Genomic DNA, 16,771 nt, shown 5'->3' on the forward strand with positions numbered 1-16,771 from the left:
ATCTTACAATGTTTGGCAAACGCTTCTGCCCCTTCAGACAGGCAGCTACCTCCTCGCTGCGGGATGATAAGATCTCAATTCACCGGTCGGAAATTTGCATCGCTCTTAAAATACATTTCCTTTTGAAGACACTTTTTAACAGCAGGCGTGCGAGAGGGAACAGTTGTTGCTCAAGAAGCATGAGCTGAGCGCTGTCATTTTACTGTCTGTGGTGTTGTACGAGCGATGAGATACCAGCAAAATGCAGCCTGTCAGCCTACAGACAGTGTGGGGACATTAGGCAGAATCAAAGAAATGCAGTGAGTCAAAGTTTGTTTGTACTTCGCGTCTCAGTAACTTCTTATCTTACAATCTTGTAGCTAGTTTTCTTAGAGCTTAAGCACTTTGTTACTGACCAGTTGATTAGAGCAGCAGAAAGACAATCCAGTAAAGTAATGTCAGTCTGCGTTTTTTCTTCTGCAAGAATATTTTTGTTGTGGACCTTTTCTTATTTTAGTTCATTAATTGTAGCTTATGACTTTACATCTTGCATGGGAACATAGGAGTAAACCATTCAACCCCTCAAACTTGCTCCGCCATTCAAAATGGTATCAACTCTAACCACCAACCCATCAATCTCAGTTTTTAAGTGTTCAATTAGCCTAGTCTCAACAGCTTTTGGGGGGCAGAGAGTTCTAATATATCTTGATATTTTAAGGTTTGTAAAATGTAAATTGTACGAAGTATTTTATATTCAATATATTCTATTGATTATTTAATCCACTCCACCGCTGAAAAGTGTATCTGTATTAGTGAGTTGTGCCCACAGTCTAATCTCCGCATGGACAAGGGGAAGCTTTCAGTGCTATTAGAGCAATCTTTCGAATATATGGAACATTATATTGATTTTGGAAGAGGCAAATTGCAAATGACTTGTAACAGCTTCCCCTCTCGCACACCAAACGGAGACTTGTGGAAATGTATCATTTTCAGATACCGAGACTATGGGTTTGGGGTCGAGAGTGGGGAGTTGCAGATCACTCAAAAACTGAAGACTGACCTTATTTTTAATAACTGTTTCAGCCCTACCCTGAGTCTTTTACCCTGAAATACTTACAAAAAAACTAACTGCCTTTAATTCTAATTTCAAACAAAAATTTCCTGCAACCATTTGCTTCATAACTCGGCTATCACAACTTTCTGATTTTTGTAAACTTATGTCAATTGAAACTATTGCACAGATGTTCCAGAACCTTAACGATCAATGTTTATTTTTGGTGTGTCTCAGTATTAGGAAGTACTGATTGATCTGGATTATGTTATTAGGTTAGCATATTACAGCAATCATTTTAATGTTGTAATCAGAGTTCCACCTTCATTTCTAAAAAACATGTTAAACTTGTTTAACAGTTTCACTTTTCCTGGCAATGATGGGAATGATGTGTATGGTGGATACTTGGAATCTTCACCTTCTTAACTATTGATTTTAATTTTGCAAGAGTGCAGATGTTCCAAGTTTGTTTTCACTAATGTGTCAGAAGTGGCGCTTGAGCAGACTTCTGCAAACAATGTGAAAGACAAGTGTGAGCTGCACCTTTAATGTATAATCGCTTAAAATTAGGCCAATATTTTTGTTTTTCCCCAGCAATATTCCTCCCTTCTGTTTAATGCCTGCAGGTAAAAGAGCTCCACCAGTGCAGCTCCCACTGGAACTTTAATTCTTCGTTTTAATCCTAGGAGTATCCAAAGTGAAATTGACAGAAACTAAAATTGTAGGAGTGATTTCAGAGGTTATGATCAGTGGAATAAGTTTGTTGTTGGGAACAGTGATGAATTTTGCAACGGTGTGTTCACACCATTTACAAAGGATCTGGAGGAGGGTACTTTTATCACCATGTGACTAATATATATTTTTTAAAGCATTCAAAGGGGATTTGGACCAATTAAGTAGATGAGCTAAGGAATCATATTTAGTTTTTAATATGGATAAATGTAAGATATTTCCCTTTTGGAATAGAGAACACAAAAGGTACATGTAATAAAAAGTGGGTACTGTTTTGGTCCCACTAAAAAAGCAGAAAAGGGGAAAAGGATTTGAGTGTGATCATATTATTAACCAAACTAATCATTTATTAATGGGCAGATCAACAATGCATGACTGTTGATGTGACAGTAGGTTGGGAGATGTGAGAAGTGTTGGGTTTCTGACTTTATGGAGGCCGGGTTGTTTATTGAGCAACACCTTTACCATAATCAACAGCACTCTAACAATGTAAAAGCATTTTATGTTATGAAGACTCAGCAGTGAAATTGTTTTCACTGGAGCTTAAATATGGAGACATAGATAATGTAGACATAAGCAACTATTTCACTTGGACTGCTAGCATAGAATTACATTACAAAATAACATTACAAAATGAACAATAGCCTTACTAGAGTAGCAGATCTGTGGACAGACTCTAGGTAAAAGTAATTACTGCTGCATCACTTAACCCCTTTTAAAAAAAAAAAAATCTGGCATCTGGTTCTGATTGAGACGGAACATAACAAAGATAAGTATATATAAATATAGCAATGCTTGAATCCTGTACAAGAACAAGATAATTATGGATGAGGAAAGCCACTCGGTCCATCTTGATTCATCTAACCAGAAAAATTTTAATGTCACCAGATTGTAGCATCCAATTGCTTTTAAATTATTCCAGGGTTTTTGCCTCCACTACTGTAGCTGGAAGTTTATTCCTCATGTTGATCACTCATTGTACAAAGAAGAACTTCCTGATATTGATCCTAAAAGTGCCCTTCTCCAGTTTGAACCTGTGTCCCTTTTTCTACCTCCACAGTTTAATTTAACGTAATATGCACATCATCTACTTTTCCTTCCTATGTGCAGCACTTTACATTTATCTGTATTAAATTTCATCCGGCATTGATTAGCCCATTTACATATCTTGTCTTCTTCATTCTGCATTGTTTAAGCTGCTTCTTCCAATTACACTGCCCCCACTAGTTTGGGATCAGCTGCAAGTATGATCACTTTTCATGACATTTCTGAATCCGGGTCATTTGTGTAAATTAGAAACAGTATTGATCCCAGCACTGAGGTGCCTCACTCTATACACCATCCCCAACTATGACATAACTCCTTCAATGAGTATTTGTTTCCTATTCTTTAACCAGTTTCTAATCCATTATCAGGGTTTACCTTGAATCGGGGATGCGCAAGAGGCCAGAATTGGAGGAGAGCAGAGATCTCAGAGGGTTGTAGGGCTGAAGGAGGTCACAAGGATCAGGAGGAGTGAGGCCATGGAGGGATTTGAAAGCAAGGATGAGAATTTTAAAACCACCCATAATCTATTTGTTTAAGTTGTTCCCTCATTTCAGCAAATTTAGCCATTTTAAAATTATATACATAGCTCCTGGTCTTTAGTATCTATCTCCCAGATCATGTTAATCTTTACCATTCTGTGGTTCCCCCAACAGTGATCTAACTTCCATTTCCTGGGTCAATTACAAACACCAAATCAAGATAAACTTTGTCTCTTATAGCTCTCTGATGCACTGGGTTAAGAAGTTATGGGGACCTTTCAAATATCCTGCCATTGAAACCAATTCATCATAAATGATTAAAGTAGGTTAAACTAATCTCTTGAGGGTTGGTTAGCTTTGTAGAGCAGGAACAAACTGGCAGAAGCTTCATGAAATTAAATAATTTGGGTAAGGTCCAGGATATGGTACGGCTGTGATTGAAACAGACTTGTTGGACCTGTTTTATTCACTCTTTTTTTATTCCACACATTAATATTTTCTTATCTACCGCTTCTCTCACTCCCCCACTTCAGCACAAAAACTATTGCGTGCTGATTTAAATGAATCAGCAATGAGGGATAAGTACTCATCAATGTAAAAGACACTGGCACTTAATGCAGGCTTCTGTGTTCAGTACTGCTCCTGATGTTCGATCAACAGAACAAAAAAATGGGACTTTGCAGGCCCAAAAATGACCCCCATTTTCAACTAGAGTGGCCAACCCTCCAGAATTGTCCTGGAGTCTCCAGCAATTTAAGATTCATCTCCAGGACACTGCTCCCAGAAACCCTGGAGAAAAATTCTTGTGTCATTTAAAAAAAACGTTTCTTTTCATTTTCTTTAATACTTTCATTTATTAGTTAAAACATATTGGAGATGGTAAAAATAGGCTGTTTGACTGATAGTCAAGAGCCACCAATTGGGTAATGAACCGTCTGTTCACTTTCCAATTGGCGTGGGAAGGCGATGTGCCATGACAATGGCCACGTCAGGTGGCCAATGGTGGGAGTATGGGGGCGGGGCGGTTGAAGGCGCCAGGATCATGTAATGATACCTCCAGAAATGCGTCCAATCAGAGTTGGCAACCCTAGCTTCAGCAACAGTGATGTATCACAAATGAGGCTTTGCTGCTGCCTTTTGTAGGAGAGAAGAACCCACCCACCCCCCCACTGCCCCGATCCGTGGTCTACTAAAGACCACCTCGGTAATGCTAATCACCATTTGCTCTGGCTGCAAGCAGGCTGAGCTCCCCCTCATAATGCAGTTTTCACATCACGGGCCTGCACAGACCTTCGCCAGCCGGAGTGATAAGCTCAGTATTGAAATGAGTCAATGTTGACTATCTTCCCTGCAAATTAAACCCCTCCCCACTAAATCACTATGTAAGAAATGTTTAACCGAAAACATTACTTACTTTTAAACAAAAAGCAGAATGCTACAGAGGCTGGAAATCTGAAATGAAAACATAAAATACTGGAAACACTCAGCAGGTCAGGTAGTATTCATGGAGAAAGATACATTGGGTTAACGTTTTAGGTCGATGACCCTATTGTCAGAAATAATGAAGGGCCATCGAGCTGAAACGTTAATACTGCTTCTCTCCACACATGCTGCCTGACCTGCTGAGTGCTTCCAGCATTTTATGTTTTTATTTGTTGTTTACTTCTTTTGAATGTTGCTGTGTGTTTTTTTAAAGGTAGTACAGAAATGCTACAGTATGCAGGACAGGAACTATAACATTCTAGATATAATGTCAACGACAAGCAGAGATAAAGGGAAGAGGACTATAAAGCAGCATTTATTGATTTTAATACATAGTGCCTTTAATGCTGAGGCTATCGCCATAGGCACCAACTTCCAAAATGGCATTAGCTAATTGTGAGATACAAAAATGTCATTACAAGTAAATCAAGGAACATTATATTCCTTGGTGTATCTGTGTATGATATTACAGATTTTAAAGGGGAAGTGAATCTAATCATAAAATTTGAAGCTTATTAAATTTAACTGGTAAAATTCGGCTTAGGCAGGGGTGCAAAATGGACGGTATCGCATCTGCCGCCTGTTGAACATCTTGTCTGATATTCAGTTCCATTGAAGTTAGTGGAATCTGGTGGAGCGTATGGCTGGCGGCAAAAGCGCTCCCGTCTGTTTTGTGTCCCGACCTAGTTGAATTTAGCCCCCAGATTAGTTCAGTCTAAAACTTCAGTTAAGTCCCCATCATTCAACCACATCAGGAAAGTGAATGAAACAAGTATAGTCAATGTCTGTGTATTTAAGTTTAGGATTTAGCAATTAAACCACCTCTCAGAGGGCTACATTTCCAATTATCGGGCTATTGAATAAGCTTTGCATCCAAGCAATGGGTAAAGTTTCTAATCTCAACCTCTGAAAGGTTGTAAAAAAGTTAGAACTGTAAATAATAATTTTATAAATAAAATCTCAGCTGTTGATGTGAAATATATTTTCTGAAAATGTTTGAATTTCTTCAGTGTTAGGATGGTGCCAATCATATTCAGGTTCTGCATCTTAAAATGCTTTAAATAATTTGTAGAAAATAAGGTATCTTCATTTTTAAATGTAACATTTGAACAGTGCATCTCTGGCACATTATGCAGGAATGTGAGTTACCTAAATTTTACCTTAAAAACTTAGCTCCTATCTGTAGCACATCAACAGTCAACATAACATGAACAATTCATTCAAACTATTGGAACAAAAATATTTACATCTTCATTGTTGGCAATTATAATTAATAAATTATACAATTAGCATATGGGCTGTAAATTCAGCTCCATGCCATTATTGTTCATACCAAAGGTCTATGTTTTTAAAACATCAAATTTAGCAATCATTTTATGCAAATCATACAGTACATAGGGTCTCTTCTCTGCTGTATAAGTATGTGCACTGTGGGTTTCACACATAGCTTTCTGTGTCTTCCATGGCCACTTGGTTTGAAACAACATGCCTGTGTTCACAGGCTACAATGAACTTTTTTTTTCTCTCGTGTTTAAATTTGCATATGAAATGCAGCCCCCACAATGTGTGTTATTTGCTCCAGTTGCCAATGGGTGATGGCTCCTACCAGTCCAGCTCGAGGGGGTTTTGCTTTTATCCTCTGTGCTCTGCCCTGATGGTATACTCATGTGAGATTCAGCTGAGCAATCTGACACTTCTCCAACTGCTACTGTTTCATCTTCTAGGAAACCCCAGCAAGAATGCACAAACCTTAAAGTTGTCACTGCTCCTAGGCAGAGAAGCTACGGTGTATCCAGCCTAAACCTTGCTCAGATCACTCGGGTGAATGTAATGATGTCCCTGGGACAGCTCGCTAAAGGGGCCAGCTTGGATGACCTACTCGAAACCTGCATTCAGTCCTTTGGTAAGATTTACTTTCATTTATGTAGAGCACATTGTTCTTTGTAGATGGGAGCCTTATCAATGGGTCTTTTCTTTCGACAACAGCTTGTAGCAACGATCTTTCATTTAATAATTATTTCATCATTTTGTAAGCAGTTGTTTTTTTATTTCTTTTTATTTTCTGATTTTAGAACTATAAATGCATTTTAGAAGGTTTAATTCCACTTATCTGAATAAGCTGCCCCTCACAATGTTTATTAATAATTTTTACAGCACACTATAAAAACATTTATAAAATGCCATAAGCTATGTTATAATATCATTTTGAGATACTGTTTTATTGTAGATGATCTAAAGCTATCACAACCAGGTAACACAGAATACAGAGTATGACTGCATAACATGGGCTTTTTTTTTAAGTGTAATCTTGGAAATATTTAATTGTATGGATGTATTATTAAAAATCATTGTATAATTCTATATAAGGACAGAAACTGGAATTTAAAAAGAAATCTTTAAAGCCATAAAGTAATCAAACTCAGTTATTTCATCTTTTTAGAGAATACTATAGAAAGATTGCTTGTAGTTATTCCTTCTGTGCTATGTTCTACAGAATTATTTCCGATATGAAGAGTTGTAATTGAGTGCTCATGAGACTGATGAGCTCCAACAATTTATCTTGCCTGAGCTCTGCGAGAGAAATGTTTTGTATGGTGACAGAATTCTGCCACATTTGATGGAAGTGGATGAGAACTGATGCTGTTCAGAAATGAATTCTCACGTGTCTGTCTTTATGTTTGTACACACCTAAATTGGGGAAAGAGGTCGATCAGTCAGAAGCCAGTGTGTGCCGGTACTTTGAGAAAACACAGTATTCGCTATGACTAGCTCACAGAGTGCACCTTTCACATTTATTTTGTACAGCTCTGTCAATTTAGGCAACTTCCTGTCAGGGTTAATAATGGGCTATCCCTAAATTGATTAGCAATAGAAAAAATATATACATACGTAATTAGCAAAACGCCTTGTCCATAGCTTTTCTGCAGGGAATCATAAACCAGTACATTCCTACCAGCTACGGTTTGATGAATATTAAGCATCAAATCTTTTGTGAGAACATTGCAGGATGGCATTAATAGTTTCAGGCATTGTTGACCAGTTAGTTGTGTTTGAAAGCCACATCATGAGTTAAATACATTCTCTCCCAGGTATTTGAATGTTCTCTTACATGACAATACTCTCTTTGGGTGCCTCAGGATAATACCTGCAGTATCATCAGTTACAGAAAACAGAGGTACCAACTTCCGTGTGGAGTTTGGATTATAACTCCAGGGTTTATAACTAATCCCAAATGGATATTGTGCCTTTGTGAACAGTTAATATTAGCACTGCAGATTACAACAGGGCAGCCCTGCGGGGAGATAGATAATAAAACCTCACTGTCATTAATTATGTTATTTCAAGCCACTCACTATATCAATCCTTTCTCTTGGTACACTTGTTTTGCTCTGCATGTAAAGTTAAAGAAAACATATTTTATTTAACCCTCATTATAAACCTCCCAGTTTAATGAAGAATTTCCATTAACTTTACACACACAACATAATAATCCTCTTGCCGTTATGCAAATACATTATTTCGCTACTTGATGAATGCATTTATACTTACACATCAAGATGTAGAACTGCATTAATATCATTACTGTTCAACATAACATAGTATTTCCTTGTACTGGTTGTCTGTTAATAAAAGATCCATTTACCATCTATTTCTATCTAACTAAGACTATTTCAGTAACAGAATGACAGCGTACAGAAAACAAAACCACATTTCTGAAGTAGCCATCATGTTCAAGTTCCTGGCTAGTATCGGGTTAGGAACATAGGAACAGGATTAGGCCATTTAGCCCCTTGAACCTGTTCTGCCATTCAATGAGATTATGGCTGATCTGGTTGTCATGCCATTTATACAATAAAGATACCTGTTGCGAACCACTTTTAAGGAGCCAATACTTTTCAATGCCATTTTCAAAGTATCTTCAGGATGTAATATTGGCAAATAGCAGGCTTTCTAGCTGCGGTATGTCAATCACTTTGTACGTATTGCTGCACGGCTGATTGGAAGCTATGACTGCCTTCTAGATTGCTTTCTCTAAACTATGTTTGTGATGGCAGCCTTCTTTGGAAAAACCAGCCTTTTCCAATGCCTCCTTCGGTTCGGTTGCTCTTGTGCTATTTCAGCCAACTGCGACTGTCATTTCTTCTTCAACTGCAATTGGTCGATTGCACGATCATTTGCTACTAGTTCTCAGTAATGTACAATTTCCCTTGATCCAGCCTTCTTTCAATAAGCTTGTCACTGCACAAAATGTGTCTTTGGACTGATACCCAGAGAAAAATGAATGGCTGGGATTGTGTTACTCGCTATAAATTACAAGAAATTTATCATCCTTCAGACTCCAAGAGTATATTGCAAACCTAAATACAATCCCAGCCATTGTTATTCTTCAACCCATCAATATCATTAGTTAGGTTTTAAATAGAATTGTGATGCAAGATCAGGGTTATAATAGCGTTGACTGACAGAAAGAAGATGCAGTTACAGGGTTTACTAATGCCCCATTTATATTGCAGAATTTCTTTTAATAGTTCTACAACATGACCCAGTTCCAGTTGTCTAAATTTGCTTATTTGTATTTGGGACTAACTCAGAAACTGGAAACAGTACAATTTTTCCCTCCCAGATTTCTCCCCCTGCATGAGTCGTTTCCAAAGGACTGTGACAATACAGTTATCTCTTACAGCTCACTTATCCAATACCCTGTTAGACACGTCAATGGGACTGCACACTTCTGACTGTAATCTGCACTGGCAAGAACAGGGTCTCTGCAGAGTGGTGCTCAGTTTGTTAAAAGGTGCCCTCACAGTTTGTCCACCTGCTTCAGAGACAGTTTCTGGATTATATCCACTCAGGATGCAGATTTGCGGCTCCGCTAATAGCCTTATTCATATGAATACTTAAATTTGGGTATTTTAGCCCTGTCCAGTCTATGAGTTTTCCCACGCGCACGGTATCTGTGGTGTAGTAGCTCAGCCTTACCCCCATATCATTTTTCCACATTTACCTTTAGCCCTGTCTTCTGTATTTGGGTCAGCACATCTTTGATGTGGAAGAGGTGTTTATATCCCAGTTCCCATCTATATATGCCATCGCACAATCACACACCCGATTAGAAAGGAATGCACCAAATGCTGGAATGTGGCTGGTGCACTTCTCATTCCAAAAGGGATGACCACAAATACCTTGGGAGCAATTTTAACCTAACCCGCCTGTTGGGACACTGATGAGATCGGATGAAATGCAGATTTTACACTCTGCCCGATTTTATTCTCTATTGAAGTCAGTGGAGAGTAATATTAGATGAGGTGTAAAACCGGTGTTCTACCTGATCCCATGGGTTCCTGCTTGGCGAGTTAAGTTAAAATAACCCTCCTCGTGTCCACAGCTTCACAAGGATCTCCTCTGTGCGAGGCAGGTCAGGTCATTTAATCTCTGGTAATCCATGCAAAACTGTGTTACATTTTGGGGGTTTTCTTTAATCTTGTTTACTGTAGATATTATTTGTCATTTGTCTTTCAGAAGACTCTTGTAGCTAAGCTCAAGCTCCTTGTTTCTCAAAGTGTTTTTGCTTGTCTATATAGCTAAGTATTTTCATATTATGTCCAGGAAATAAACCGAGAATCTGCCTCTATTTACTTCAGTTATTGGTTTTATCTGGTGATTTCATGTAATCCAGCTGCCAATCAAAACCGTAATCCAACAAGATGCTTGTATTTGAATTGAATGGATTAGCCCCTCTCTCATGCATCAAGTATATAAATATCTAGCAACTGTATCACATTAAACTGGGATATGATTTTTGTGAGTAAAGTTGTTTTTTTAAACTATTTAAATACCATGACAGAATCAAAGAAGTCAATAGCATGCTAAAGCTTTGTTTTTGACACACCGTGTTGTCTTGTCCTTTGGAATGAGCACCACAAGTGAAGCCCAGTGACTAATCTTTACTTCTGGCACACTTCTCTATGTGTTCCTGCATGCTGTACAGGACTGGGAATGGGCATTGCAACTATGGCTTTTCTTTCTCGCTAGGTAAGGGTGTCAAGGGATATGGAGCAAATGCGGGAAAATGGAGTTGAGGTGCGAATCGGGCGTGATCTAATTGAATGACAGAGCAGGCTTGAGGGGCTGAATGGGCTACTCCCGATGTTCCGATGTTGCCATTGTACTGTTGGCTCTTAACCATAAATTAATCTGAACACAGTTTTAAGCAGCCTGCTTGAGCCAGTGCATGATAAGATTGCAGTGTGACATCATTTTTGAGTATTTTAAATGGGTCTGTTTAAGATCAATTTTCTCATCTATCAAAACAAGTAGATATTCTGAAGGGCTATTTATTCGCTATATTCTTGCAGGGTGCACAGTGATGTAAGGGGTCTATTGTGAATATGAATTCATATATCCGTTAATAATTCAAGGCTTCATTTCAAAGGAAATTACAAAGTGAAGTTTGCTGCTTTGTCTATCTTTTGTTGTGTGGCAATAACCAGATCAGTAGGAGGCGTCTGCCTTTTCACACTGACCATAATAACATTATCTACGTTATGGAAAGTTTCGCAGTATGGGAATAATTACAACAACAAAAAAATCTACATCCCGCATTAAATCTCTGGTCTGTGTAGTTAGTTGATCTCAGCTGGATTGGCAATGACAACACTACCATTGGCTTCAACATGCTTGGCTGGAGGGGTGATCGGAAATCAACCAATGTCTATACAGTGACCCCTAGAGCAAAGTGCATAGGTGTGGATATGCTGCAATGACAGGATCAGGCTTGCCTGTAATATCCTCAAATAAAAAAGGAAGAAAGAACTTGCACTTGTGCATAAAACACAAAAGGATAGTTTGCAGGTACAGCAAGTGATCAGGAAAGCCAATGGTATCTTGGCCTTTATTGCAAAGTGGATGGAGTATAAAAGCGGGGAAGTCTTGCTACAGCTATATAAGGTATTGGTGAGGCCACACCTGGAATACTGCGTGCAGTTTTGGTTTCCATATTTACAAAAGGATATATTTGCTTTGGAGGCAGTTCAGAGAAGGTTCACTAGATTGATTCCAGGGATGAGAGGGTTGACTTATGAGGAAAGGTTGAGTAGGTTCGGCATCTACTCATTGGAGTTCAGAAGAATGAGAGGTGATCTTATCGAAACGTATAAGATTATGAGGGGGCTTGACAAGGTGGATGCAGAGAGGATGTTTCCACTGATGGGGGAGACTAGAACTAGAGGGCATGATCTTAGAATAAGGGGCCGTCCATTTAAAACAGAGATGAGGAGTAATTTCTTCTCTGAGGGTAGTAAATCTGTGGAATTTGCTGCCTCGGAGAGCTGTGGAAGTTGGGACATTGAATAAATTTAAGACAGAAATAGACAGTTTCTTGAGCAATAAGGAGATAAGGGGTTATGGGGAGTGGGCGGGGAAATGGAGCTGAGTCCATGATCAGATCAGCCATGATCTTATTGAATGGTGGAGCAGGCTCGAGGAGCCGTATGGCCTACTCCTGTTCCTATCTCTTATGTTTATGTTCTTACTTTTCATGACCTCAGGACATCTGAAAACGGTTCATAGCCAAAAAAAAGTGCAATCAAAGTTGTAATGTAGGAAACGTAGCAACAAATTTGTGCAAAGCAAAGCCCAACAAACAGCGATAAGATAATAACCAGATAATCTGTTTTTTTTTATGTTGCTGTTGGTCGAGGGATAAATATTGGCCGAGGAGAACTCCCCTGCTCTTCTTCGAATAGTACTATGGTATTTTTTACGTTCACCTAAGAGGGCAGTCAGGACCTCAGTTTGGCATCTGATCTGAGAGATGACACCTCGAACAGTGCAGCACTCACTCAGTAATGAACGGAAGTGTCAGCCTAAATGATATGCTTGAACCTCTGGTACAGGGCTTGAACTCATGGCCTTCTGTCAAGAGGTGAGAATGCTACCCATGAGCCAAGGCTGATACATAACCCATCAACGCTCACTGTTGAGGCTCACACATGAAGAATGGGTGGCCAAAATTCGGTTGTTTAGCACCTTCATTGGCGCTAAGGGACCGCTAAACACCTACCGCCCGAGCTGCACATTGTCCTTGCTTCCTGAAAAATTCAATGGAGGGGTGGGGTGGCGCTAAGAGGTAGCGCTACGCATTGTAGCGCTGCGCATTCTAGCGCCACCCACGTGGTGACGTCACCAAGCGTGCGACGCCCCTATAGCACCGCGGTCGGGAACTTGACTGCTTTCGCCTGCCATAGCACCTGCCGCTTCTTCCGACAGGGAAAGCAGTTGGTACATCAATGATCCCAGGGCAGTATTGTCCGGAGAGCAAGGTAAATGGTGAAATTTAATTTTTTTTTTACCTTCTATTTATTTGTGGCAGCAGTGGGGAAGTATAGGTCATTGAAATTTTCCAAAAGATTTTTTTTTCCTTCTTCAAGTGCCAGGATGCCGGCATCCTAGCACCAGAAAATTGAGTAGGCCTCCTGCACTACCGCTCCGTTAGCACCCAAAGAGGAGTGTGGAACACTTCGCTTAGCACTCCACTCTCCTCTTGGAGCGAAACAACTGAATATCGTGCTTTGAGACGTTAGATACCGCCCGCATAAGTAGAAATTAGCACAGGTGACCAAAAGCTAGGTCAAAGAGGTAAGGAGTGTCTTGAAGGAGGAAAGAGAGGCGGAGAGGTTTAGGCAGAGAGTTCCAGAGCTTGGGGCCGAGACAACAGAAGGCTTGGCCACCAATGGTTGAGCGATTATAATCAGGGATGCTCAGGAGGGCAGAATGAGAGGAGCAGACATCTCTGGGGGAGGAGGGGGGGCGTTGTGGGGCTGGAGGAGATTGCAGAGATAGGGAGGGGTGAGGCCATGGAGGGATTTGATTAAAGTTAGCGACGAGGAGGTGTCACAGCCTCAAAGTGGCCGATAACGAATTTCCACCCCTGGGTGTTTGACTGAGGTACCAAAGGATTATGGCACTTATATCCCACCATCAGTCAACACCTTCAGAAAAGGAGAGAAAAATTAGTAAAGAAATATAAAATCAGTAAGTACTGATCCAGGCACTGCAATATTTGTTCTATTCCTTTACTTTACTTTAACTAAGAGGTTTACTGGAAAAAAAGGCAGTTGCAAAAGTGAAAAGTCCTGTGAACATTATTGTTCACATAAATGGGGAGGAAAGGGAAAACAGGGTGAGAGAGAGAGAGAGAGAGGTAGCATATCAACATGACTGCACGAGATCTTCCACTTCAGCAATAGATGGTCTTTTGGAATGGTGGGGGGAGTACAGGAAAGGAGAGATGATGCCTCAGGCTTGCAGTGGTTGGGAGGACTGATATCCTATGGCCGAGGAGCAGAGTTCAGGGCTTTAGAGACCGTCAGTTGAGCAGATTGCAACCACAAAAAACAAAACTTGCCTGCAAGGCAGGGTGGAGGCAGCTAAACTATATCTCTTGACATGCTATCTGTTGCACACGCAGAGAGCTTGGAGAACATGGACACTGATGTTTTAAAGAGTGGTGGGGGGGGGACAAAACTTTTACTGGTATTATTTCTTGGAGCTCATTAATACCGACTTATTGAGTATGATGGAATAACAAACTTAAAAATTAGACTTGTTTTCAATGAGATTTTTTTTAACCATTGCAATAAAATTGAGAAAGGTATGCTGAAAGTATAGGGGAATCAGACTAAGTGACAAGCTCTTTTATAGAGCCAGTACAGGCTGAGCGTGACTGCACAATAGACTCACTACAAGGGGTTTAGATGATATCATAAAACACAAGGATGATACTTGTGCAGTTTATAACTGTTGCCTTAACCCAGCCCATCTTGCCTGTACTGGCTCTATAAAATAGCTTGTCTTCTTGGCTTTCACCAGATGCTTTAAAATCTAATAACTGGGCTGGGTTAAGGCAACAGTTATAAACTGCACAAGCATTATCCTTGTGTTTTATGATATCATCTAAATCCCTTGTAGTGAGTCTATTGTGCAGTCACGCTCAGCCATCTAATTTCTCAATTCATAACTTAGCCATGAAGTGCATTTTACCTACCTGAAGCGGTAAAATGTCACCTTTCAATAATTTTATCTAAGATAGTTTTTATAAACATAAGAACTAGGAGCAGGAGTGGGCCATTTGGCCCCTCGAGCCTGCTCCGCCATTTAATAAGATCATGGCTGATCTGATTATGGACTCAGCTCCACCTCCCTGCCCACTCCCCATAGCCCTTTATTCCCTTATCACTCAAAAATCTGTCTATCTCCGCCTTAAATATATTCAATGACCCAGCCTCCACAGCTCTCTGGGACTGAGAATTCCATAGATTTACAACCCTCAGAGAAGAATCTAAGAATCTTATCGAAGCTGAGTATACAATTGCACTTCACACCAACTCTTTCACTAAAATTAAACAGAAGGACTTAACTCCAATGTTTATATTCAACACCTCTTTAATTCTTCAAATCTTATTTTTGATATAAAGTATGTTTTTATGCTGTGGCCGTCTTAACCCAAAAATGTACTTTGATACTGAGAGCAGCAGGTCTTGCTGCCTATATTATTGTTGGCATATAGATTTTGTGCATCAGCGTGCCAGCATTGAACCTGTTCACTACCAGTTCCACTGGTTAATTTTTCTTTAAGAATTGATCATCAGTTGAGAATATTGTGGGGCCGAAATTCAGGTCCGCTCGAAACCTGGTGCACCTACCATTTTTGAAGTGTTTTCACCTCCGCGTCAGATGAGGTCGCCTCTTTCTCAAAATTCAGCACCTTGTCATTTTTTTTGAAGCGGACCGGAAGTCGGTCATAATGGGGGCGGAAGTAGAGGCGGGACAGTCACTGCCGCTGTCAATCATCAGCGGAGCGATGATGACATCATGATGCATGTGCGTCACCACGTCTCTCCCCTTCACTTAAAGGGGAGAGCCGCTGTGAGCTCTGCGAACACTTTAGTTAGGTCCACTGGGCCACCAGGGAGGGTTTTGTCTGGGCCAGCGGCCTGGCGCCCAAGAGGGAATGCCAGGCTGCCTGTTGGTGGCCTGGCCGAACCCGGGGGCATATTTGGCCGGCCGATCTGGAAATCGATCAGCAAAAAAAACCATGGCCTTTAATGGCTGCTGTGCAGCCAAGTCCCACACACAGCCAACAAGGTTCACCAACAGAAAAAGCTGGTGGGGGCACTGCTCGTGCGTTTTTGAAGCTGAATTTGTCTGGAGGTGTGGGAGATCGGAGGTGCGCCCTTTGATGACGCACTTAGGACCGGTCGGCAGCAGCAGGGCAGAAGTGGGGACAGCTGGAAAATCCACCAAGTTGAATTTCACTAGCAGCGGTCATTCAATCGTAAATCGGCAACCACTGGACTCCGCCGCTTGGCCGCTGCTTTCTGGCGGTAAGAGGCCTTTTTGGGAGGCTGAATTTCAGCCCCTGTATCTTCACTGAGATTAGCTGCATAGATTTTCTTTTGTCAATACACAACATTTATTTTGTTTAAAACCTGGCCAATATTTATCCCTCAACCAACACCACTAAAACACATAATCTGGTCACTATCAAATTGCTGTTTGTGGGACCTTACTGTGCACAAATTAGTTGTCATGTTTCCTACATTAGAACACTTCAAAAGTACTTTATTGGCTATAAAGCATTTTGGGACTTCATGAGGTCATAAAAGATGTTATATTACATAGAATCTACAGCACAGAAACAGGCATTCAGCCCAACTGGTCTATGCTGGTGTCTATACCCCATACGAGACACCTCCTATTAAATTACCTCTTCCCACTCTGCCCTTGTATTCCAATATTCTGTTTTCCCTCATGTATGCATCAAGTCTCCTCTTAAATGTATCAATGGTATCTGTTCAAGAAGGCGGCTCACCACTACCTTCTCAAGGGCAATTAGGGATGGGCAATAACTACTGGCCTTTCCAGCAATGCTCACACCCCATGAACAAATATTTTTTTTAAGTTAAATTCTGGACTAGCCCACGAGTGGAAACAATTTCCC

At 40.4% G+C, this 16,771-nt stretch overlaps 1 protein-coding gene across 1 annotated transcript in view; it reads left to right on the plus strand.

Annotated features, from left to right (window-relative positions):
- The first annotated feature begins 225 nt into the window (after positions 1-225).
- LOC139262284 (RAS guanyl-releasing protein 1-like) overlaps positions 226-16,771 on the plus strand; it is a 107,474-nt gene continuing 90,928 nt past the window's right edge. The window contains exons 1-2 of the mRNA XM_070877437.1: positions 226-299; positions 6,495-6,673. Of these exons, the coding sequence (XP_070733538.1) occupies positions 226-299; positions 6,495-6,673 (253 nt within the window). The remainder of the gene's footprint in view (positions 300-6,494; positions 6,674-16,771) is intronic.

The sequence above is a fragment of the Pristiophorus japonicus genome, chromosome 4 (genome assembly GCF_044704955.1).
Source record: "Pristiophorus japonicus isolate sPriJap1 chromosome 4, sPriJap1.hap1, whole genome shotgun sequence".
Classification (NCBI taxonomy): Eukaryota; Metazoa; Chordata; class Chondrichthyes; family Pristiophoridae; genus Pristiophorus; species Pristiophorus japonicus.